Source organism: Tympanuchus pallidicinctus, unplaced genomic scaffold, assembly GCF_026119805.1.
Source record: "Tympanuchus pallidicinctus isolate F22 unplaced genomic scaffold, pur_lepc_1.0 scaffold1, whole genome shotgun sequence".
NCBI lineage: Eukaryota > Metazoa > Chordata > Aves > Galliformes > Phasianidae > Tympanuchus > Tympanuchus pallidicinctus.
In genome coordinates this window covers 55,305,796-55,328,662 of record NW_026294618.1, presented here as the reverse complement: position 1 = coordinate 55,328,662, position 22,867 = coordinate 55,305,796, and the positions used below count along the sequence as shown (strand labels likewise).

Below are 22,867 nucleotides of genomic sequence, written 5' to 3'. Positions count from 1 at the left end.
CCATTCCCACACAGGTGAGACATCCACTTCTAGACGCTGTCTCTCCTTCTATGCAACACTACCCATGCTTGCCCCTACCCCAAATCTTGGTACGCAGCAGCCAGGCACTGCAGCGACACAAAGGTGCTGGCTCTACATCAGCTTACAAGTCTTGCAGACCTTGCTTGCAAGATCTTTCTTTTAAGCAGAAAAGCCTGAGAGGAAGTGGCAGGGAGACAGAAGGCTAGAGTGAAAGACACAGACACAGTGGCGTAGCAAAGCATAGCTGGGGCAGGCAGCCGGGCGCGAAAGGCGTCAGCTAATGAGCTGGAAGGATTCCTCGGAACCAGACCTCCCGGAGAAGCAACACGGCTCCCTTCAGCCCCGCCCCGGCCCTCGGCGCCCCGCCCGGCTCCTGCCCCAGCTCCTGCGCGGTGGCGGTGCGGGAGCTTTGTGCGCCCTGGCCGGGAGATGTGACCCATGGGCACCCGCCAGCCGCGGCGGGGGGCGGCTTGGCTGCCGCTGTTGCTGCCGCTGCTCCTGCTGCCCCCCCCCGCGGCGCACACAGGTGAGTTTGGGTGAGATGCGATGCCGTGGGTTCGGCGAATTTTGTTTTGTTTGTGGGTTTTTTGTTTGTTTGTTTGTTTTTTAAATCACTTTGCATCGGTTCAATTTCCATATTTCTGTCCTCTAATGTTTAGGTGGGAGAAGAGTGTCGTGTGTTTCTTTAAGGCTCCTTCATCTTCTCTATGACTGTGCTGGAATTAGGTTTTACAACTCTGTGTGTTTTCTGAATGTTAATTTACTTTCAGTTATAATTTGAAAGTAATCAGGCATTCTCTTGGAGTATTTCTTGCTCTATACTTTGTGTTAATTCCCTTAATACTTCTAGTATCTTCCTTTGTGCTTGACAGCCACCAGCCCTCAGGGTCCCACCTGAGCAGTAAGAGACAGGTTACAGCATGGGGCGTGCTGAGTTTTGGCCAAGTTCTGCTCTGTGTGCCAGTCTCGGCTGTGCCTCCCAACAGAGCAGAGCAGTGCCCCCGTAGCAGCCTAGGTCAGGGCAGCACAGGGGGGAGCAGGAGAGGAGTGGTGGCTGGAACGAGTGAGCGAGCGGTCTGGTTAGCAAGGACTTCAGCAGAAGCAGAGATGTGACCAGGTGAGAATAAGCTCATACACCTAAGCTGCTGAATGTATGCCTGTGGTGGGGCACTGCTGCTGCCAGAAGCATCTCAGGGGATTTCTTTGTTATATCCCTCCAGTATATACAATGCAAGGCATTAAGGAGATTAGCAGAGCTTCTAAGAAGGCTGTGGTCTTCGTTCTCTGGCTGTCTTCTGCAAATATTACTGCCCAAGCTAAGTATGTGAGGATGATCTTCCCATCTAAATTCACAGCAAAGCTTCTAGATCTGATGAGAGCTGGGCTGTATTAAGGGCATTCTTCGTCCCAGCTCTTGAGCATTACTGAGAAAAGTTTCAATTAGCTTATTTGACAGACTATTCTGTTATGCATCAGTTGTCTGGCTCTCAGGGAGAGCCATGTGTTCCTCCCGTAGGGCCAGTTTCCTTCCAGGCAGCCGACCATGCTGTGCTTACCTTGTCAGGGTCTGCTGAGCACTGGGTCAAGTATTTGGAAAATTTCTATAACTTCCAGAGAAGGTTTAGAAAAATGTCAAGGGGGATGAGTTGGCTTTGGGTAGTAGCTTTACAAGGCAGGAGGGAAATATCTTGCACAGTCCTGAGTTTTAGCTAGACCTCTTCTCTTGGTGTGCAAGACAGTAAAAGTTGTATTAATACATTCTGTCAGGATTTTGCTAGGAACGGAGAAAAAAAAACAACACATGAGGTGCTGATCCATCGTAGCAGCTCTCCCGCTCTCTTTCACCAGTGAGGTTATAGGTACATCAATCTCCTTTGGGTCTTTTCCTCCAACAGAACAAACCTGGGTTGCCAGTCACCAGCAGAGGCAATCCTGCAAATGCCACAGCAGTCCAAAGGCTGGGTCTGGTGCTGTTCTAGGAGCAGATCACGCAGGGGCCAGGTGCTGTGGCAAGCAGTCTGACAGCAGCACTTCACAGACCTGGGTTCCTGCATCTGGCAGGGTCTGTACTCTGCATGTTCTTTGGGAGTCTGCTATTTAGTTAATCTCCAAACAAGTTAACAAGCATGAAGCCTTTTATGGTGTGTTATTGGATACAGTCCTAGCCTTACTTGTGTATGTTAACTGTTGTCTGGGTCTCTGAAAGTTAGGTACTGCTGTCTGGGGCTGTGCGCCTACCTCACAGGTAACTTTGCAGTGCACACTTACTACTGTACTTCATTGGGTTTTTAGAAATTAGTACTTCATTCACTGCTAAAAATCTGTGCTGTAGTACTAATGCATAAGCATGGAAAATGAAGTTAAAAACAAAGGAAAATCCATTGTTTAATTAACAGGATCAGGAGATGCAGCAGTTTCTCTTTACACATCAGTTTAGCAATTTTTTTTCCAGCAGCTCACAAGGTTAGGGAAGGAAGGCTGGGATTCTTGAAAGCAATAGAATGTCATTCTAAGAATTTACCAAACTCTATCTTAAGTCCTTCCATATACTTCGAGATGAGGTTTCCTTAACCGTGTTTTTCTGTAGTTAGAGAAACCATTATATCTATCTTAGTAGACATATACTTATTCTGTACTGTAAAAACAGACATATTGTGCTGAACTTCAGGCACATTTGCTATTTCCATTCAGAAGAGGCACGTGATTCTCTGGAAGCAGATCTCTCATTCCTTGCACTTACTCTACTTTTCTCCATGTTGGGAAGCGTTCTTAGCATTGGGTTTCTCTTGGATGAAGCTGACCTGGAAGGAGTGTTGCATGAGTCCATCTAATGCGAGTACAGCTAGTACAATCTTAGAAGGAAAAAATAATGGAATAAGTCTAGAAAAGATTCTTTTTTTTCAACATTGATATTTCCATGTAAGAAATCTACTTGTACTGGCTTGCTTTATTCACCAATGTAGACATAGCTGTAGATGCAATTGAGTTGGAAGGTGGATGTACCAATTATCTTATGGTAGGATATTGAAAGCTTCCCCCTTTTAATGTTCTCTAATCGTGGCATAAATTATTTGGTCTGCACTGAGACATCTAGTTTAATTTGCTTCTTTCCTCTTCCACTTTATCATGGCATGTATTTTATTTTTACTAAAAAATGTCTGCATTTTGAGAAGCAGTCATCCCTTTAAGCAGATTTGTTTTCTTTCACAGTCACTAGAATGCTGAAACATACAAAACTTCTCTTTTTATAAAGGAATTATTCTGGGAAATACAAAATAAAAGGATTGGATCACAGTACGGGCCCTGCAGTTAAGCTATGGAGCTTGAGATTCGGAATCTTGCTTCTGTCCAAGCATTGTATTTTATCCTGTGAAAGCCATCCAAAAGGCGGGCAATGTTCCAACACTAATAATATGCTTCTTTTCCTCCTCACCTACACACAGTAATTCGCTGAGAAGGCGTGCACCAAATCTGAATTTTTTGAAGGAAGGGCAGAAAAGAAAAGCCGATCTCAAAGTTCAACAGTGCAGAGATGTTTATGCACTGACACAGGTGATCTAAGGTGTATTTTGGATCTGAGAAAAGGCTGATCTGTTAGGCATACACAGCCAGTAAGTATTAGCTGAGGTATTAAATAGCAGACTGAAGTGTCTGATATTTCATATTAAAGGCATGCAGCATGTGTGTTATACACAGGCTGATTGTCCTGTGCTCTGTGATGTTTTTGTGCTGTGAAGCTTCATTGCTAATAGTGGAATTGTATGGAAAGGCTGAGCTTTGTGTTCTGCAGAAAGAATTTTGGTGTCCTTTATTTTTGTGTTCTGTTATTTCTGTCTCTCTGCAGCGTGAAGGAGAGAAGAACAAATACAACATAGCGATAATTAAAAGGATATGTTGGCTGAAAGCAGACTACAATATATGAATATTTGAAAAACTCACCCTTATTTTCTCACCTGTGACCTGCTGTCTCTGGTCAGGCTGTTTCAGATAATGCCACAGTCTGTGCCCTATGTGTTGGCTCTGCTTACAATTTCCACAATTTCAAATTCTTATTGCCTGTTAATTAAGGATGTAAATAGTGAGAGTAGGTAATTCATCCCATAGAGAAATTTGAATGCTGTTGGGAAACTGGGATTAAAGCCCAAAACTTATATATGTTTTGCAGTTCCCAGTGTTACCATTGAGGTGCACCTCACTAGCTTATAATCTTATCCTTCCTTCACAGTTGTTCTCGAGCAGCTTTTGTATTTTTAATTCCAAGACAAGCAAGTGGTTAGTATTACTCAAGTCATTTGTATTTGTGTGGTGTGGTTTCTGTTTGTTTTTGTAGTTGTGGCTTGTACAAATTGATTTTTACTGATTGATTTCTCTCCAAGATTTGGTGTTGATTGTCTACAACTAGAAGATTAGTAGCTGAGGTCATCCTTTATAACCCAAACAAGATCTTTGTTTAAGAAGTTGAGATTTGTAGAAGCCTGAATTTTGGAAATCAAGTCTATCTGTAGATAAAAATGACTTTTCATTAGAAAGCTGTGTTTAAACAGCACATCTGTTTGTGCTTTGTTCTTTGTGTACTAGTAATTTGCGGAGTTTTTATCCACTGTTCATCATATTTTGAAGTGTACAATTAGATGGAGCAGAAAGAATTGGCAGTGGGATGTGGAACTGGAGGTATAGGGCAGTTTACATATGAATAGATTAAATAAGCTCTGCCTCTTTCTCATGGAAAATAGATCACTGGAGACGATTATATTCATCTGTTTTTTTCCTGGCTGGCTGGCTAACTTAAAGAGTATTTTAAGGTACAGGAAAGGACAGGAGAAATACCATAGTTTCCCCTACTTCATTGCCCAGCATTTTGAGTTACATCTCAGATGGCAGCTGAGCTGTTATTCAGCCTCCCATTTTTCACTTCCTTTTCTGTGATGGAAATCCAAACGTGTCCAAAAAAGAGTTACGAAAACTTTAGGAGAGGGAAAGAGGTTACTCAGGTTTATGTATTTGAGCTTAATCACACTCCATGCTCAGAAGCTCTGTGGTGAAAGGAGGTACTTTGTTTCATAGTAGACTTGTAAGGGCTGGAGAGAGCAGTAAGGCTAATACTTATTATTTCATGTGGTTTGGTTTTTGGCTCTCCTTGTACTTTCTGGAGATATATCAATATCCTGCTGTTAGGGTGTACTGAATCAGAATAGTAATGTGCAGGATGTGGCTCAGAAACACTAAAACTGTGCCTAGAGAGGGCTGAGACACGTATAATTGCTGGCAGCTTTTTCACATTGTGAGAAGGTAGTGGACAGACAGAAGTAGAGCTGTGTGACTCCTCAGTTGTGAATCAACCTGTAGCAGTCAAACATGATCAACAGCGAACTTCTCCATCGGCACAGTCCATGGGCAGGAAAAACATACATGTGTATGCTCTTCCACTGAACTTCAGAAATGAAACACTGTCCCTTGGATCCAGCTGTGTGTTGCCACCTTGAATAGTATTTCTGAGGCTTTCCTAAGTTGTAAAAGAAGTAGATGATTACACTGAATGACTTCCTCTGTACAGCGAAGTCACTTTGGACCTGTAGACGGGGTAAATAAGGCAGAAAATCATGTCTGGTGTTTTTAACAGAAAATACTTGCGAAGTCCAGGAAAGAAACTAAAAATAATCCCATACCTATTATTAAATGACACTGTCTTGTTCACATCTGAACTTACCGTGGGAGCACTCTGAACAGTCATACAGTGCCTTGAAACACACCAGTGTGTACCTCAGAGATTAGCAGAAATGGGCAGATACCCCAGAAAACCTTCCGTTCTTGTGAGTTCTCTACAAGCACTAGCTTCTCAAAGGCACAAGAGATGAGGTAGTGCAGCATGCTGGGTGCGTTAGCCCTGCCTCGCAGCTCTCTGATGCAGAAGGAAGTGCTTGGCCTTTTAGAGCTAGCTTTCCCTCAGAAGTGAGGGCTTTTCTTCCACTGACATCACATTCAATCTCTTGTCTGAGGGAAAACGTAGATTCAGAAAATAACATTTCACTAATTCAGATTTCAAGAAAAACAAAACCCCTTGTCTAGACAAGCTGTTGGTAGGTTGGAGAGCGAGGAACAACAGCCTTTAGGAATAAATAAAATCTTAACCTTTCTAAATGAACAGCCACTATCTTATAGATATAAGCACTAAATAGTGGCTCAGTTTATGTAAATATATACTTTATGAAAGGGTACATTAGGATTGCAACACGTTGTGTCAGAATTCAGCTGATAACTCTGACACAGCAGCAGTTTTACAACATTCCTTTTCAAAAAGAAATTTACTTAACCCTTGCATTTTGAAAAGTGTAAAAAGTCTGAAATATTTGAATTAAGCACTCATTTTCTTGGCTGCTGGGTTGTAGTTGGTCTAATAAGCAGATGTTTTTCATGCTAAATATGTTCTCAGGAGAAAAGAAAATCCTCAAACATTAGGCAGTTTGGCTATTTTTAATATATAATTTCAAAACATCTCTGTTGAAAAGCAAATGAGCTTTTAAAATTAACAGTTATTTTAGATAGAAAAATACTTCTGCATTTCAAACTTAATAAAATATCATTCAAGTATTTTTCATTTTTGTAAAAAAAAAGAAAAAAAACCCACACACCTCTGATGAGTGATGATTCTCAAAGTCATATCGGGGTTATGAGTAATCTTAGACTTTCTATCAACTTGTTTCATTCCAATATTGATCACTTAAGATTAATAGAAAACATGCAGTAACTTTCTCCTATTTGACTGCATCAGGGGCATATTTTTGCAGTAAGACATTGTTGGGTAATATGAGCTCTACCCTTGCACTTGCAAACTTTCAAAGTGGTGGGGAAGAAGCACTTGGGTCTCTGGAAAATGGCAAGGCAGGCCACACCTTGTATTGGCACCCTCTCTTCATCCTACCCTCACTCCTTTTCCAGGTGATCTGCTCAGTTTCACCTGATTCCAATGGCAACCTGTCTATTTTCTTCTCAAACAAATCCACATACCTGGGTCTTGTCGCTCACATTTTCCCACCTCTTCTGCCATTATTTCTGCTTTTCTGTCTGCTCCACCATCTCAATTTCATTTAGTCCAATGACACTGTTTCTGTCCCCATCTTTCTCTCCCTTTTCCACATACCCGTTATGAAGAGGTTGTTACTGGTGGGTTTGATTTCTCTTCTGGGAGGGCAAGATTTTGCTGTGTGGTTACGTCTTGAGCACTGTTATGGTTACAACAGGAAATCACCTCCACAGTCCTCCTCCAATTCCCACCACCACTGAAGTAAAAGAGCTTCACTAGCCCAACTTCATGTGCAGAAGTCCCAGTGCTCCAGCACCCACCAAGAGAAAGGGATGCTTCAGTGACTCCTGCCTGCCTCTTCCTCCTCACTATACAATCTGTTGAATTCCAGAAAAGAGCTCATAAGAATCAGCACAGAGGAAATCTTTCAGGCTGACTTTGTTAAACAAACAAACAAAAAAGTTAACTCATCTCTTTTAATTGTTGTAAAGATGACTAATATCAGGCAATGACATTTGCTAACGTGTATTCCTGGCTCTGTGGGGTTTCCCTTCCTCTCTGTAACTTCTGAGCTCCCGTTTTGGCTCAGTTCCCCTGTTTACTATCTCATGCACTCCCTCGCATTCCTGCATGGCCAGTGCCAACTTGCTTCAGACTGTAGATATGCCAGAAAAGACAGTCATAGTGCTCTGCTAGCAAATACTACTAAACGTTATGTCAGCGGACACTTGTTCTGAGTACAGCCATTTTTATAATATACTTAAATGTGTTTGAGGCAATATTTTTCATTTCAAACAATGTATTCATCTAAGCAGATGAGCTGGAGGAAGAAAAAAAGAGTATGAATTCAGCAGCAGAGAAGGAGCAAGCAAGATTGCACAAGAATTTGGTGGAAGTCACCCATAGCTGAACAGAAAGACAGGGCAGTGTGTTACAGCACAGCCAGGAGTGAACATCCAGTGTGCTCCATTGCTCCTACTTTACTTGCCATTTCACTGGTGGTTCTGATGCCAGTGAAAAGGTGAATCAGGAACTTGGCATCTCTGAATGTCTGCTCCCTTGTGGACATGTGCAAGTTGGATTAGATCAACGGCTCTGAAGTGACAGCTGCAAATCACAAGGCATGGGGAGCAAATGTCCATTGTGATGCCCTTAATCTCAGCGCCTGAGGCAAAGGAGCCGCTACCATCAGAGGTGGTCCCAAGGGCTACTCTGCATAGGAAAATGCAACAGCAATTGAAGCCAAAGTCTTCTCTGTCACTGTCAGAAGAGGAGTTCTTCATTTGTGGAGAGGAAATTGATAAGGGAGGAGTACCTGCTTTTTACTGCCGTAGGTATTCGAAAAAGCTTTGTTGAAGTAAGACTTAAGACTCTCCTTTCTGTTTTAATTCTTTCCACATCTCTCACTGACTTAAATTACATCGAATAGTTGTCTAGAGAAATGCTCCAGCTTTCTAAGTCATTTTATTTTGTTGGAAAATTTGGTGGGACAGCAATCCTCGTTGCCATGACACAGTAAAATACAACAGGTGATCATTTGTATTGAGAGCAGCACAGTCAAACACCAGTACTAAAACCATACACGTTTCTGTGGCAACAGCTCAGTTTTCAGTGGTTATTTGTCTTCTCCCCATCCTATAACTTTAAAAAAAACAATTCTATATGTTTGTGCATTTATGTATTTTTATACTTCGCAGCTGCTATGTTGTCTAAATCAAGAGACACGTTAACAAATGTGTTCACAGTGAGAGAGCTGAGGCAGCTGTATTTGTCCTGCAACACTGACATTAAACACAGCCATTTATCACTGAATTAGGCAACACTGCCTCTGTACAGACAGAAAGCAGACACACTGAGCAGATAATAGTTACAACTGGAAATTACATGTGCTTATATTTGTGTAGGTGTGCACACACATATTCAGGTGTGTATAGATAGACGTAGCTGTACCCGAAACCAAGGTTTGAGCACTAACAACTTGAGCAAGGCACGTACATGGTGCTGAGCTGCATGCTCTTAAAACCGACCGCATTTCTCAACCCAGCAGGCACTTTCACAGAGAGAGGATGAGGCACCTGCTGTGAAGTCTTTTACTCATGTGAATAGTCTCACTGACGTCAGTGGGCTTTTTCGCTCACATGTGAAGGTGTTTTCAGGCTAAGTCATATCTGTTTTGAAGAGCCTCGCAGTAGTGTATTCTAAGATCAGGACTTGGCTCTTCAGTGCAGCGGTGAAATTTACAAGCCTATATTGCTACATTCTTTCCAGCCAAGGTGTGCAAAGAATTATAAAGATATGAAGAACACCATTGCTCAAGGTTTGATTTACAGTATTTCCAAACACGGTAATAAGAGCTCCAGGTTTTTTTCGCATCCAATAAATAAATAAAGGAAATTATTTCATTATACTGGAAAGTGATGACAGCCATTGCAGTCTATCTATGAGACAGGCTGAACCTAGAAAAGCACATTGCGTGACTGATTTGTGCTCTCATGTAGGCCACTGTAAACTGAAAACACGTGACATCCATGCTATTAATCCATTAATGGAAAGAAAATTGGAGTATGGTGGGTTATATTTTGTTTAGAGATGAGATACTGAAATAAGCAGCTGATAACTTTGGGAGATGCAAGCTATGTCTACTCTATTTTATGCACATGCCTCCTGATGTTACAGAGCATCATGGAGACATGAAGGAATTCTTTCTTAGCTCTTCTCATAGAAATAGTGGAGTATGGCAGTTTTATTCCTGTTTTACAGATGTAGAATCGAGGACTAAAAAACATGCGTTGTTTATCCATGGAGCAAACAGATGCACCTACAAAAAACACATAGAGAAAGTAAATCTCTTCCATAGCAGCTGATGGAAAGTTAACGGTCTCTGTCCCTCTGCTCCCAAATCACATTGAACTTGGGGTAAATTGGAGTGTGTTTGCAGCGTGATAGTGCTTTAGATCTTGTAAAGATAGAGCCTGTGGGTTCTGTTGGCTGAGATTGGCTCATCTACTGCAGTCAGTGTTTCTGTTTTGAAACTTCATTTACCACATCAGAAGCCACGTTAGGCAGAGATAAAATTGAAAAAAAAAAATATAAAAAACACATGTTACTAGTTTAAAAATGTTTGAGTGTAACACATAAGTTCATGACTCCTGCTACTTTAAAATGTGCTTAAGGAATATAAATGTTTTTATTCAAGGTTGGGCAGATGTCAAAAGGTGCAGGTACACAAAACCATTTAGAAAACCAGAGGAAGAAATTTGCTTTGTTTGTGATGAGCTGGCTGGTTCCATTCACTGACCATGCATTAGCCCCACATTTTATAGAACTTTAAAAGAAAAAAAAGTATGAAATGTGAACCGACAGGGAAGGCTTCAGCTTTCTTCTACTCAACTCAGATATAACACTGGCTAATTTTTTATGAGGCTTATCAAAACAGGCCTGGCAGTGACCTTAAGATCCCACCTGTCCCACTACCCTTAGGCAGAACCAGCTGTGTTGTGTGGCAGATAGTACTCTGATCTGCCCTTTGAAACATCCAGAACCCTCCAGATAGTCAGCCTCGTGCGTTCTCTTCTGCCCATCAGGCATTTCTGCTGGGACTTCTTTCTATCTGAAACTGAACTTCCTTTCTTCTTTTCCTTGTTCATGGATGACATGGAGGATAAACTGTCCCTTCATGTAAAGACTTGCAGCGTTGCCCCAGCTCCCTGACAAGGTCTATCTCTGGTAAGTTCACTGCCAAAGAAGCAGAGATGGGGGCTGATCAGCATGGCTGCCATCTCCAGGGCAGGGAGGGAGAGGCATCTGCATTGGTCCATCCTAACCAGAGAGAGGAACCAGTGTGGGGGGGGGCAGTGCTCAATGGCTCTTTTGCTTGTAATTAATGCAAAGCAGATGCCTCCCTCAGAGAGTCTGTTACCAGAGACATATCTCTTCCTCTTCTGCTGCTAGTTTGGGATTTTTTAATCTTGGCTGTGGGGGGTTTCAGACCCTTCAGTATGTACTTTATTTTATTCTTAATTCTCTCCTTGTTGGTCTTTCAGGTTTTACCTCAGTGTTTTTTAATGAGAAGCTTTTTATACCTTTGGTTCCCCTCAACCTAAGAAATAAATCCATTTTCTATATCCTCCTGTTTGGGAATTGCAACAGAAAGTTTATTTGTGCTTCAGTACTTCCCCTGCTCTCTACACAGATTTCCCAGTTGCCTTCTCCAGGATTTGGTCAGGGCTGTGTCACTTCTGTTTTTTTCCCTTCTTGTTCCTACAATTGATGTCTTCCCTGTAGTCTTATCAACAGTACTGCAGGGATTTGGTACAAATGATGAAATTTGATGCATGGATGATTTCTTGCAATCTATGTAACACTGATTTTGATTTGTTCTTCTTAATAGTTTGCACATTAATTAATTAATTAATTAATTAATTGTTTCTCCACTGAACAAACGTTGCCAACTTTAGGATGTTTACTGGGCAGCTTCATGCTGACATTTGGAATAGTTTCACCTAGAGCAGGGAGGTTGTGGAGGACATTTATTTTGGTGGAAAGTAAAACTTTATTTTCTGGGTTATCTCCCGCTTGGAAGAAAATGTTAGAGTAAAGCAAATGCCGAAACCTTCTTGGAAGCCTCTTTCTGCTGCTTTTACATCCTCTGGCATCTCAAACTTTTTGATTTCATTAATTGAACCTGTAATTTGAGCCCTTGTGAGATTACAGTCATTGGGCATTTCTGTGTCCAGGACTTTCTACATACCACTTGGTAAATAAGTAAGCTTGCCCTAAGGATTGTGCTTGACAAGATTCATTCTCCAGAAAAATAAGAAAAAAAAAAAGAAATTGAAAGTCACTGAGTACTGGCGAAGATCTGGGGAATAAAAGAGAGCAACATTAGAAACATGCTCCATACACAGGTTTATGGAAAGCTGAAGATAGAGATGCAGGCTTATACTGAAGTTTCTTTTGAACATTAATATGCAAACAGAGGCTTGGAAAACCCAGGATTTCAACCATGACAATTTTAAATATTTGGCCTTTACAGAACAGCTTTTTCTGACTGTTTCAAGGACAACTACAAAAGAGTCAGTTAATCAGGAAAATGGTGGTGATTTTTACTTATAAAAGCAGCTATGTGTTACACATGGTATGTTATATGCAATTCATACAAGAGAATGAACACTTTAGTAATAGTGAAATATATCACCAAGAAAATAATAAGGTCTGCTTAAGGTCAGAGTCTGTTCATTCAGATAGGTTCCCACTGTTCATGTTAATGTGTTGTATTTCCTCCTTTCTTTGTCACTTTTTGTTATCTTAAAAACTCAAATTGCATCACTGGAGGAAGAAGGTTCTGAAAAGTCCTGAAAGACCACAGATTCACTTTTTCTCTTCCTTATTATGATCTCATGGCCACTTGCACAAGAAGCTGCTCCCCAGCAGCTGCAGCTTCAGGATTGCTCTCAGGGCTGCTCGAAGTTGCTGGGAATTGGCTCGCAGCTTGAAGCTTGGGATTCTGTCCCAGCCCCAAATTCCTCTGCTTTGCAAGTAATTTAGCAATGTGAACATAGGAAACTAGGCTCTGAAGAGTCCTCAGACTTGCTTACTTTGCTCATTTATGGTTCAAAGAACCGTAATTTAGATGAGTGACACACCAGTAAGTGTTTGCTTTTTGACTTAATCGAGAATAAAGGCAGTATGTAGCAGTTTATGACTTATTTAAAAAATAAGCTCCTGTTTGGTTAACTTTGAAGTATATGAATCTGCACATTCTTAGTGTATATTGTTCCTTTCTTATTTTCTTTCTCAGGAGAGTTGTATTGTTCTTTGCCCAACCCTAGGAATGTTCATTTTGAATCTACAAACATGAAGAATGTCCTTCACTGGTTAGCACCAGAAGGTACAGGAGATGGAGTACTCTACAATGTGAAATATTCAGTGTAAGTTGGCTTCTTTATTGTATCCTTCACTTTTGTTTTTTTTTTTAGCATTTTAAATTTAAAAAAAAAAATCTTCCTGCAAGATAGGGCTGCTAAAAAGTAAAGAAAGAAGAACTAAAGCATAGCTTAGATTTAAGCAATATAGTTTTTAACTTTTACTTCTGGTACTGCTTACTTCAGATCCAGTTAAAAGAAATTTATAAGGAAACTCTTCCTATGAAAGGAGTGTGGGATGTAACCTGAAGCTTTCAGGGCATTCGGCAGAAATGAAGCTAAGGAATAAGCAGGGACAGTGCTGTGAATTGGCATCATAGTTGCCTTCTATATATGCTTGAATGGATCTGAGGATGTAGTATTTAAAGGAATATTGTAAGCAGACACAGTTTCATCAGTCTTTTCTAACAGACTCAACATCCACAGGTTTATTTCAATCCCCAAAGCTTCTCCAGTTTGGGTGTCAATCTGATGAAGTTTTCAAGTATTATAAACGACCAAGTAACATGATCAGAAACAGAGCTTGACTCTTCATAGGATATCAAGGAATGTGAGTGAAGACCAGAATCCATTTCCTTCATTGCCACCAAGAGAGCGCTAGGTCATCGTAAGAACAGTATTGGAAGTTTAACTTGTAAATAGGTGTCGTTCTGTTGACATGGATGTTATCGTGCTCCTAGTCTTATCCCAGTCTGGTAGCTTTTTCATGACACTAAAACAAATTTAGATCTCCAGAAGTTTCCTGCAACTTGTACTGATTTAGCAGTTAGAGCGTGCAACCTTGTTTCCCAGATCTTGCCATCTGTGCTAGCAGAGGAGTAACACATCCCTCGGAAAGGCAAGATAGGCAAGATTTCTTGACTGTAAAGAAATGAACAATAATCATATAGAAGATAAAAAAACTCAGAGAGTGTTAGCTGTGCTGACTACAGGTCAGCAGTAGAGTAGTCGTAGTTATGGGCCATCTTTCACACAGAATACAAAAATACTCATCTGTATCTCCAGTTAGCTAGAAGAGCAAGACTTTGAAAATGCAGTTGTGTAGATGCTGCCACATTCCCTTATTAATTAGCAGCTAAATTGGGATTCTTCTTAGCATAATGTGAATTTGAGGAGTGGGAGCTCCTGAGATAATCCAGGCATAAATTTTCCAAGGAAACTTGGATTTCTTCTGCTTGTGCTTAAGATCAGTACTGAAGCGTTACTGTTAATGCTGCTGCTTCAACAAGAAGGATTTTGAAATGCATCATATTACGGATGGAGTCTTTATATTAAACAAAAAAAAAAGTGATCAACAGCTTAGCACACATCTTTACGCAGCAGAAAGAGCCACTGGCCATTCTACAGAACATTTTGTCATTACATAGTTACCTTGACTCAGTTCTCATGTGTTTAGAGTTTAAGCCAAAGCTGTGGAGACTGAAGTTGAGAGTTCCATGTAAGCGAATGTGGTATTGTTAACATCGCAGTTACCTATTGCTGTTTTTGAAAAGGACCTACACTGGTTTATTTTTCATTGAGAATTCATGTTTTTATCTCAGCTGAAGTTGGGAATTCCTTGAAATAGCACATTTCTGCAAAACAGGCAAACTGTTCTATCAGCTTGATCATCATTTCTTTGTATATAATCAGGTGAATTATACAATGTCAAGAACATTTGTACAGCTCCTTTCTCTTTCTCTTTCAACACAGATATGGTGTTGGCAAGTGGATTAGGAAGCCAGAATGCAGGAATATCAGTACAACATGGTGTGACCTCTCCAGTGAGACTGCTGACTATGAAGAGCAATACTATGCGAGTGTGAAAGCCTTCCTAAAAGGGAAGTGCTCTAACTGGATAGAGACAACACGATTTAACCCTCTTACAGACAGTAAGGAAAGCTAATCACAAAGCCAGGTGTTCATGGCCTTAGTTTATACTGTGTGCTCAGACTGCATCCTCATAGTATGCGATATTTTAATGTATGCTTAGATTTTTTTGCTGCTGTTTGAGATTTATGCTGCTAGCAGCAGTAATTGAAGTCATTGTAATTTGTAATTTTTTGTAATAAATCTTTACTCAAAGGGAAAAAAGGGCATGGTACATATACTTTATAAAGAACTCTGACTTTGAAAAGGCCCTATTAAACCAAACAGTAATTGTACTCTAAAGCATCATAGCTCTTATCTCTACCAGATAATCTGACAATATACTGGTAATTCAGCTTGTTTTAGCAAATTGAGTTTCGATGTTGTACGTTCTGCAAAGTCACAGAACTTCCTAGGCAAAATTCCAAGTCAGTGTTTAGCTTCATACTGTGAAGTTTCAGTTACTTATGTGGAAGATATTTTTATATCAGTATAAATAAATTGTTCAAGGTTCTATTTAGACTACCCAAAATATTACAAAAATTTAATATGATTCCCTTTAAGAAGTTGCACAGTCAAATCTTCTGATTCATGTAACTATTTCTTATAAGTTTTTATTTTTCCAGCTAAAATTGGCCCACCTATGGTAAATGTGTCTTCTACCGAGAAATCTATTTCAATCACACTGACTGTTCCTGAGAAGTGGAGAAGTCCTGATGGAGAATCTATATCTCTGCTTCAAGTATATCCTGGCCTGCAATACAACGTGTCTGTCCTCAAGAAAAAGACAAAGAAACGAGTAAGCTCTGATAATGCTACAGAACTTTACCTATTAAGTCTGTGCACTGTAACACCAAGAACTGAAATAGGGCTCATAACATGACAGGAACCGTAGGATCATTGTCCATCTTTCTGTGTCAGGCAGACCAAAACTGGATGCAGTACTCTAGATGTGGTGTGATGAGCACTGAGTGGAGGAGCATAATCCCTTCCCAGCACCTACAGAATCTTCTCCTTTTGACACAGCCCAGGATGCTGTTGACCTGCTTTGCTGCAAGGGCGCATTGATTGCTCACGTTCAGCTTTCTGCCTATCCCAGCCCTCTTCAGCAGAGTCTCTCCCCAGCCAGTCAGGCTCACCACACGTCGCAACAAAGTGCATCCTTTGCCACCACATCTGAAAGTCTTCATTCATCTCTCTCTCCAGATTTAAATTCCATAAGGGAGTAATTTTCACCAAAAACAGAGTAGATAAGGAGGCAGTTAGTGATTATTCACAAAAATACCCATTCTTCTCCTCCTGTCCTCCAGACACAACACCTATCTAGCAAATGTCTGAATTTCCAGAAAAGAGGAGAAAGGGTCTTACACCAAAACAGTCCCCTTCTGTCAAAGGTATATTAAAATGCTGAGATTAGCATTAGCTTGACAAAGAGCAGTTACTTTGAATTCCAAGACCTACATAAAAACTTATTTTATGGCTCCTAACTTTACCAGAACATCCAAATTTGAAAGATTTTCAGAACCTGTATCACGTGCCTTTCATTTGCCTACACATCAGGAAGGGGCTAGTGTGGTATTTTATCTCTACTGCAACATCAGCATGAGAACGTGGGCTGGTGATGATACGTGATCCTACTTCACATAAACTATGATGTTGTGCAGTAGTAGTAGAAGGGTGATTGAATGGGAGATAAAATATTCAGAGATTATGTGACATAGTGAAGATGTTGAGTTTTGATTGCATTAGGAAAAAAAAAAGGATACGGCTGGCAGTTATTGGAGCATTATTATTTATTTCGGGAAATGTGTTCTCGTGACAAATTTTATCTATAACATTTTTACCTTTCTGTATGTGAGGAGTTAAAGAGGAAAGACAGACTTTTTTTGTATGTATCTTCTAGTGGTTCTTCTCCATCAGCAACAGCACCTTGGTTGTGCCCTGGTTAGAACCTGGAACAGCTTACTGTGTCAGTGCGCAGATCCATGTCACTACACCTCTTCTACACAGTGGGTTTTCCAAAGAACACTGCATTTCTACTTTGAAAGGTACGTGTAAGCTGGCAAATTACAGAGTTAGAGAAAATGGTGAATGAGTCTGTAATTTTTTCTGTCTATTCTCTCTCTGTAGATTCACACTATTGAACTTATTTTTGACTTTAAAACATAGTTGGGTCCTGCTGACTGAAAGATAAGACAGTACCTTTGAAAAAAAGGCTGTGCATTGCTTGAGTCTCAATGAATGAGATCTTTTTTTTTTCTCTTTGAATGATGCTTGGGAGTGACAGAGCTGGGACAATCTGAGGGGGTAGAAACTAGCAACAGGAGAGCAAGAGGGAGGGATTGTTACTTATTTTTACAGGGTTTTTTTTTACTTTTTTTATAGTTTAATTTACTGTTTAGAATAAAATAATAAAAGATTGTTCTGTAGCTCTTTTTTTTGCCCGATTTCCTGTAAATTCCTGTTTTATTTAAAATATTTGCATCCCATGTCCCAAAGAGCAATATGGTAAATGTGAGTGTTACTGTCTGAATACATTATGAAGTTAAGCAGTACAACAAAAACTTTTGCTTTGTTAACAGATAAAACAACATATGAGACTATAACAGTTGTATTTGGATACATTCTGCCTATCGTGCTAGCTGTCCTTTTCACTTCAGTGGCATGCTGCTGTGTGCACAGGTACATTCATGTCAGCAAACAGAAGCATCCAACAAGCCTGGTATGTATTCTTTGTTGCCGGATGATGCTGCCAGCTTTGGATCTCATGGCAGAGTTGTGCGTTTTCCAGGAGGAAACCAAGGCTAATTGCAAATGAAATCTCTAGTTGCCACTCTGGTCGATTATAAAACAGAGGAATAACTCCAGTTAGCAACTGTGACTAGATATGAGAAGATGACCAAGGGTAACAAAGATTGGAATAGATCTGTTTGCTTGGGAAGGTTCAGGCAAGGTCTGAGATGAACTGAGGCAGATTCTGTAGGAAGTCAGCACTCCTGAAATGCATTCAGAAAGAAGCACAGAAGAGAGTTAGTGAACAAAAAGTTGAAATCAGAAACTAGAAGAGGAAGTAATTCAGCAGTGCAGAATCGCCTTGATATTTTCTTGGATCATTACTAGGTGCTGCCACATTTTCATGTATTTGGGAAGGTTTTAGCACAGAAAGGTTATTTAATCTGAATTTCAAGAGTTCGTTCATATACTGGATTCTGTTTTTTTGCATCCAGTAAATTACCAACAAGCAAATTCTATTATTTTTACTCCCCAGAGACACTTTCTATGTAAAAGTGTTTGCAGATTTCTTAGAACCACTCTTTAAAGTTGGTTAAATTTTGGAAGGAACACATGAAGTTTACGAAACGTTATCTGTTTCCATCCAATAAGCCCAATGAAATTTTCTTACAGCTATCTATCTGTAAACAAGTTGCTCAATCACAAAAGTGCAGTTGATGAGCTCTGATGTTAATCCAGTCTGCACGACACGGTGTGGTGGGAGGTATAAGGGAGGTAGTTTCAACACTTTGATCTTTCTAAAGAAATCCAGAGCAGCAGAGATGAGAGAAGTGTTTTCAGACGGACTGACTGCTTCTTGAAGGGGTCAGAAGGAAGTAGCAGAGCAGCTGCTGCTGCAGTGTAGTCAGGCATGTGCCAAAACACCTGCAACTGACAAGGTGCCAGCTTTGTCCTGGGGTACAGGACATGGTAGGGGGAGGTAGCAGTTTGCCACAGTTTGGAAAGCTAGAAGGACAAAGGTGCACAGCCTTAGGACTACTTAAAGAGAAATTCCCACTCAAAAGTAGACTAAACTCCAACTCCAGGAGTCTTTTCTCTTATAGCATTGTGTTGTTTTTGTGGGTCTTTGGGAAGTTTTGTTGGGATTTTTTTGCATCCAGTGAACTTTATGTTCAGCTTGAAAGCTTGAGTTTTACTTCTGCACCTCTTAATTCAGCTCATGTAAAGATAATGAATATGGAACTGCTGTTTTAGGGATGGATTTTGCTTCTCTCAATCTACAGACTATTCCACACAGCCATCACTTGTGGTCACAGGGAGGCAGAATAAGCAATTTGGTTTGGTCTGGCACTTCTGACCCGGGGAATCTTTCAGACTACGTAGATTAGTCGTTTTAGTCCTCCATTCAGGTTTGAAATGTTGAAGTGCAGTTTTTCATGGCTGTTATTCTATTGCATTTTCTTTTAATGTCTGCTATACAGTGCTTCTATCTGCTATCTATGCTAGAAATACTAGTCATTTCAAAAAGATCGTATACTGTTTATTTAACTAGATCATTTATTGCAGTCATAAATCCAGCCTATGAGCAAACGCAGAGTGCAGGTTCTGTACACTGCTGTATTTTCCCTCTCTGAGAGGAAACTTGGTATTATTTAATCCTCTGTAAGTCGCACCTTAGCATGGTAACCAACTGTGTGGGATGTGGTTTTGACTGCACTTCCTCTTTGCTGGTTAAAGAGAGTGGAATAGATTTCTGTAGTCTGTGACCCACGTGCAGTTCCGATGTTTTCTCAGTCACTTGATTTTGTGCTGGTGGAAACAAAACCAGAATTTTGACAGAATTGTTCTAACCATTATTTTGGCATGGAGAAGATGAGAAAAAGGAAATTAGAGCTGATCATAACATACTTTTACTTCTGACAGAAGGACAAAAGCAGAGCATTTTAACAATCTTACAGGTATACATGATGAACTTCCTTTTTCCCTAAACTGAATTATTCACTCCTAATATGGTCTAAGAAAGCCTCATCTTTTACAGACAGTAGTGTAAGAGGAAGCAATATGGTACTTTTATTATACTTAAATCAAAATACCTTTTGCTTTCCAGGTATGGCACTATACTGATAAATGCAAGGAAAAGGTTTTTATACCTTGTGAAAAAATAGTGGTCAACCTTATCACAGTTAATGTGGATGAGCACAGACCTTCTCAGGAATCCATTCATCCATCAGAAATGAAAAGCTCCCGTTATTATGCTGTTTACAGTGGCACTGAAGGGAGAGATTTGTCTCCAAAAGAAGTGCTGGAAATAAAATACTTGCTGGATATTTCTCATGAAGAGATTTCACAAGAAGAGGACATTTTAGCTGAGGGGGACAAAACTGGAACAAAGGATGACCAGCCTGGAACAAAGAATACTTTGAGACAAAAAAATGGAGGGACTGTAGAGTATGAACTCAGCGTAAGGGCTGAAGACTTCGGTCCTGGTCAAAACCTAGAAGAACTCAGTCTGAAAGAGAAGACTTCTGCACCCGGGGAACTAGGTGAGCCACAGACTGCTTTGGGAAACTTAGTTAATTTTAATACAGGAAAGGCATATTGCCCCCAACTGGAGGTGAGGGCAGCAGACCCTTCTTTGGGACAGGAATTAGAGGAACTTAAACTGAAGATGGCTGATGCAGTGGATGAATTGCTTGGTAAGACCTGCATCAACTTGGTGGACTCAGATGATGAAAAATCTGGGCAGACATCTTATCATTGGCTGGGAAAAATAGCACATGGTGTCACAGAGAATGAGAGTGAACAGACCATATTGGTAGACTGGGACCCACACACTGGCAGATTGTATATTCCTACTTGGTTCAGTGTTGAAAATGAGGTGTGTAAAGGAGTATTTAAGAGTGATGTTCCTAACAAAGAGGGAATTTTGTCCAGACTGTATGAGAAACAGGTATCTGAAGAACCGTCTGAGGACCAAGGAATGTATCTGCTGCAATTTCAGGAACAATGGGGACTGCATGTAGAAATGGAAGACTGAACAAAGATTTTCTAGAATACTGTAAATCACAAAACCCTGTTTACTTTGCCAGAGAGAATGGTGGACTCAGCAGAGGAAACATATCTTAATGTATTGAAAGTTTTTAGAACCGTCACAGTTGAACAACTTATTCATGATACTTATAACAACTTGCAGGCATGATATTGGTGATTTCAACTCCCATTATATACCTCTCTGGTAAAATATAATGGTTGTGAGATTACCTTCTTTTTAAAAAATAAAAATCTCTGTAAAAAGGGTGCATATTGTAATTGCTACTAAAGCAAAATATTTTGGTTTGAAAGCTGTTATTTCTAGCAATAAAAAGCAACAGTATGATATTTTGCTGGGATGTGCCACGTATCTTGACACAACATAGCCTTTTTTATGTCTCATTCCTGCTAGTTTTAATGGGTGCAGTTGATTTTTTGTGGAAGGGCACCTCCAATATATGGTTTCTTTGTTTTATCTACATTCTATTTAGTGAGGACATTCTAATCTTTTTTTTTCATGAAAGACTCAACTGGAATGCACGGTCACTTCCCTACTGCTGCTCAGATACACATCCAACAAAATTTCTTCTAGCAGGTACAGATGCAGGTTCAGAAAACGTGGTGGAGAAGGTGGCAAGCACTAGTCATATTTTACTCTGAGGGAAAATGTGGTGTGGGGGAATTTAGTAATACACCTGCAGTCTTACTGGATGGCCTGTGCCTCACCCAGCCTTAGCCACTAGCAGTATAGAAGCTGTTTCATGATGAAATGACTCACGTCCTGCAAGTGACTGTTCCTCCCTAGTGACTTTAATGGCAGGCTAGCATGACTAGCTCAAATGGAGAAGTCTGCTCTAGGCTCACCAATGCTTTTCCAGGTACATCCCACTTAACACAGCAGACCCAGAAAGCATCCTGGTGAGCTTTCTTTTCCTATCTGATGTCCAAAACAGGACTTTCAAAACAAGTTCACTTTTTATCCACATTCTGTAATATTTACTTAGGATAGTAAAATTACCAGACATTCTAGAAATTACCTACTGAGGCAGGTGACACTTCCTTTCAAAGCCTGTTGGACCCTCTTTTTCTTAACAGACTTTTTTTTCTTTAGAACACCAGAGTAAATCACAATAATGATATATTTAGTTTTCAAGGAGAAACAACAAAAGAGAAAACTTTTCTGTTGTGTTTAATACTCATAACCTGCAATACATGGTGTAATTTTGAAGGAAGAAATTTAGCAATATCTTTTTTTATTCCAGTAATTTATTTGCTGCAGGGCTTTGGCTTTTTCTTTGAGTATTCATCCTCTGGAATATCTTAGTTGCAGTCATAGATTTTAAAACAAGAAATGACAGTCAAACATTACACACTGATGACTACTGATGTAAAAAAAAAAAAAAACAAAACCAAAAAAACCAAACCTCTCAACTGTTTTTATAACAAGGATATATATTTTGCAGCTAGTTACATCTAAATGCTTATATCATGTATTTCTCTTTCAAGAAATTCACAGAGGAAGGTCACAGCTCAGGGTGGAACAAGAAAATAGTTGGAGAGTGTCATCTGAGAAGCTGGGAAAAGGACAGAATTTCTCCTGTTACACACCAACTTCATTAAGCCATCCAAAATAGTCCCACTATTTCCTAAAGATTTCTTAACTAACCTCTGGGATCACAGTCTTCCAGTTGTCTTCTGTGATATGGGCACTTGTTTTTTTCCTCCCAATGAATAACTTCCTTTTCTTTTCCTATAGCCCACTGAATTTTATTCACTTATTCCTGTCCTAAGATCAATTAATTGTTCATCTTGTATGTCTTTCATACAGAAGAGCGAAGATGCTCCAACTCCCCTACTAGTTTGTTTCTGCTGCCAACCAACATTCCTTGAAAAGGAAGGCATCTTTATTTTTGGTTTGCATTTTCTCTGGTTTTATTTGCCAGCTGTTGGTGTGTGCAACAAACTTTGCCCCAATAGTTGTGCAAAGACACATACCGCGATCATGTCACTGCTGATTAAATTTGAGAACTTGATAAATAAATCATACAACTTCATTTCATCCAGTTCTTTGGTCATTTAATCCTCTTCCTGCACATATAATTGTATTTTTTAACCTTCCACTTATAGTTCAGTTGTGTAGCAATTAATTTCTCTCTTGCACTTGAAAAAAGGCATCACCTTCGCAGCTAACGTTAATTGTGATCATAATGTATGGTATTGAGATTCTTGTAATCAAGCTGCATTTTCAGGATAAAATTTCACGATAAATAAGTTTGCAGATGACACAAAT

At 40.0% G+C, this 22,867-nt stretch overlaps 1 protein-coding gene and 1 long non-coding RNA gene across 9 annotated transcripts in view; one reads left to right on the top strand and one right to left on the bottom strand.

Moving 5' to 3' along the window:
- The first annotated feature begins 388 nt into the window (after positions 1-388).
- On the top strand, positions 389-22,631 carry IL20RA (interleukin 20 receptor subunit alpha). 4 transcript variants are annotated; one of them, XM_052674761.1, is made up of 7 exons: positions 389-547; positions 12,843-12,972; positions 14,659-14,837; positions 15,426-15,613; positions 16,718-16,862; positions 17,397-17,536; positions 19,655-22,631. In XM_052674761.1, exons 1-7 carry the CDS (start codon positions 460-462, stop codon positions 20,582-20,584), a joined length of 1,800 nt encoding a protein of 599 aa, XP_052530721.1. In that variant the 5' UTR covers positions 389-459; the 3' UTR covers positions 20,585-22,631. The 4 variants fall into 4 exon arrangements, with proteins under 4 accessions (XP_052530721.1, XP_052530731.1, XP_052530752.1 ...); XM_052674771.1 differs by having other exon boundaries at positions 391-547; positions 15,441-15,613; XM_052674792.1 differs by having other exon boundaries at positions 422-547; positions 12,874-12,972.
- The window catches only part of LOC128076837 (uncharacterized), a 32,574-nt gene continuing 12,088 nt past the window's right edge, over positions 2,382-22,867 (bottom strand). The window contains exons 3-4 of one of the 5 annotated variants that reach the window (XR_008204679.1): positions 3,975-5,591; positions 2,382-2,873 (exon numbers count right to left, since the gene is read on the bottom strand). This is a non-coding gene — a long non-coding RNA (uncharacterized LOC128076837). Of the gene's footprint in view, positions 5,592-16,589; positions 19,357-22,867 lie in introns of those variants that run through there. The other 4 variants (XR_008204676.1, XR_008204677.1, XR_008204678.1 and 1 more) reach the window with 4 other exon arrangements.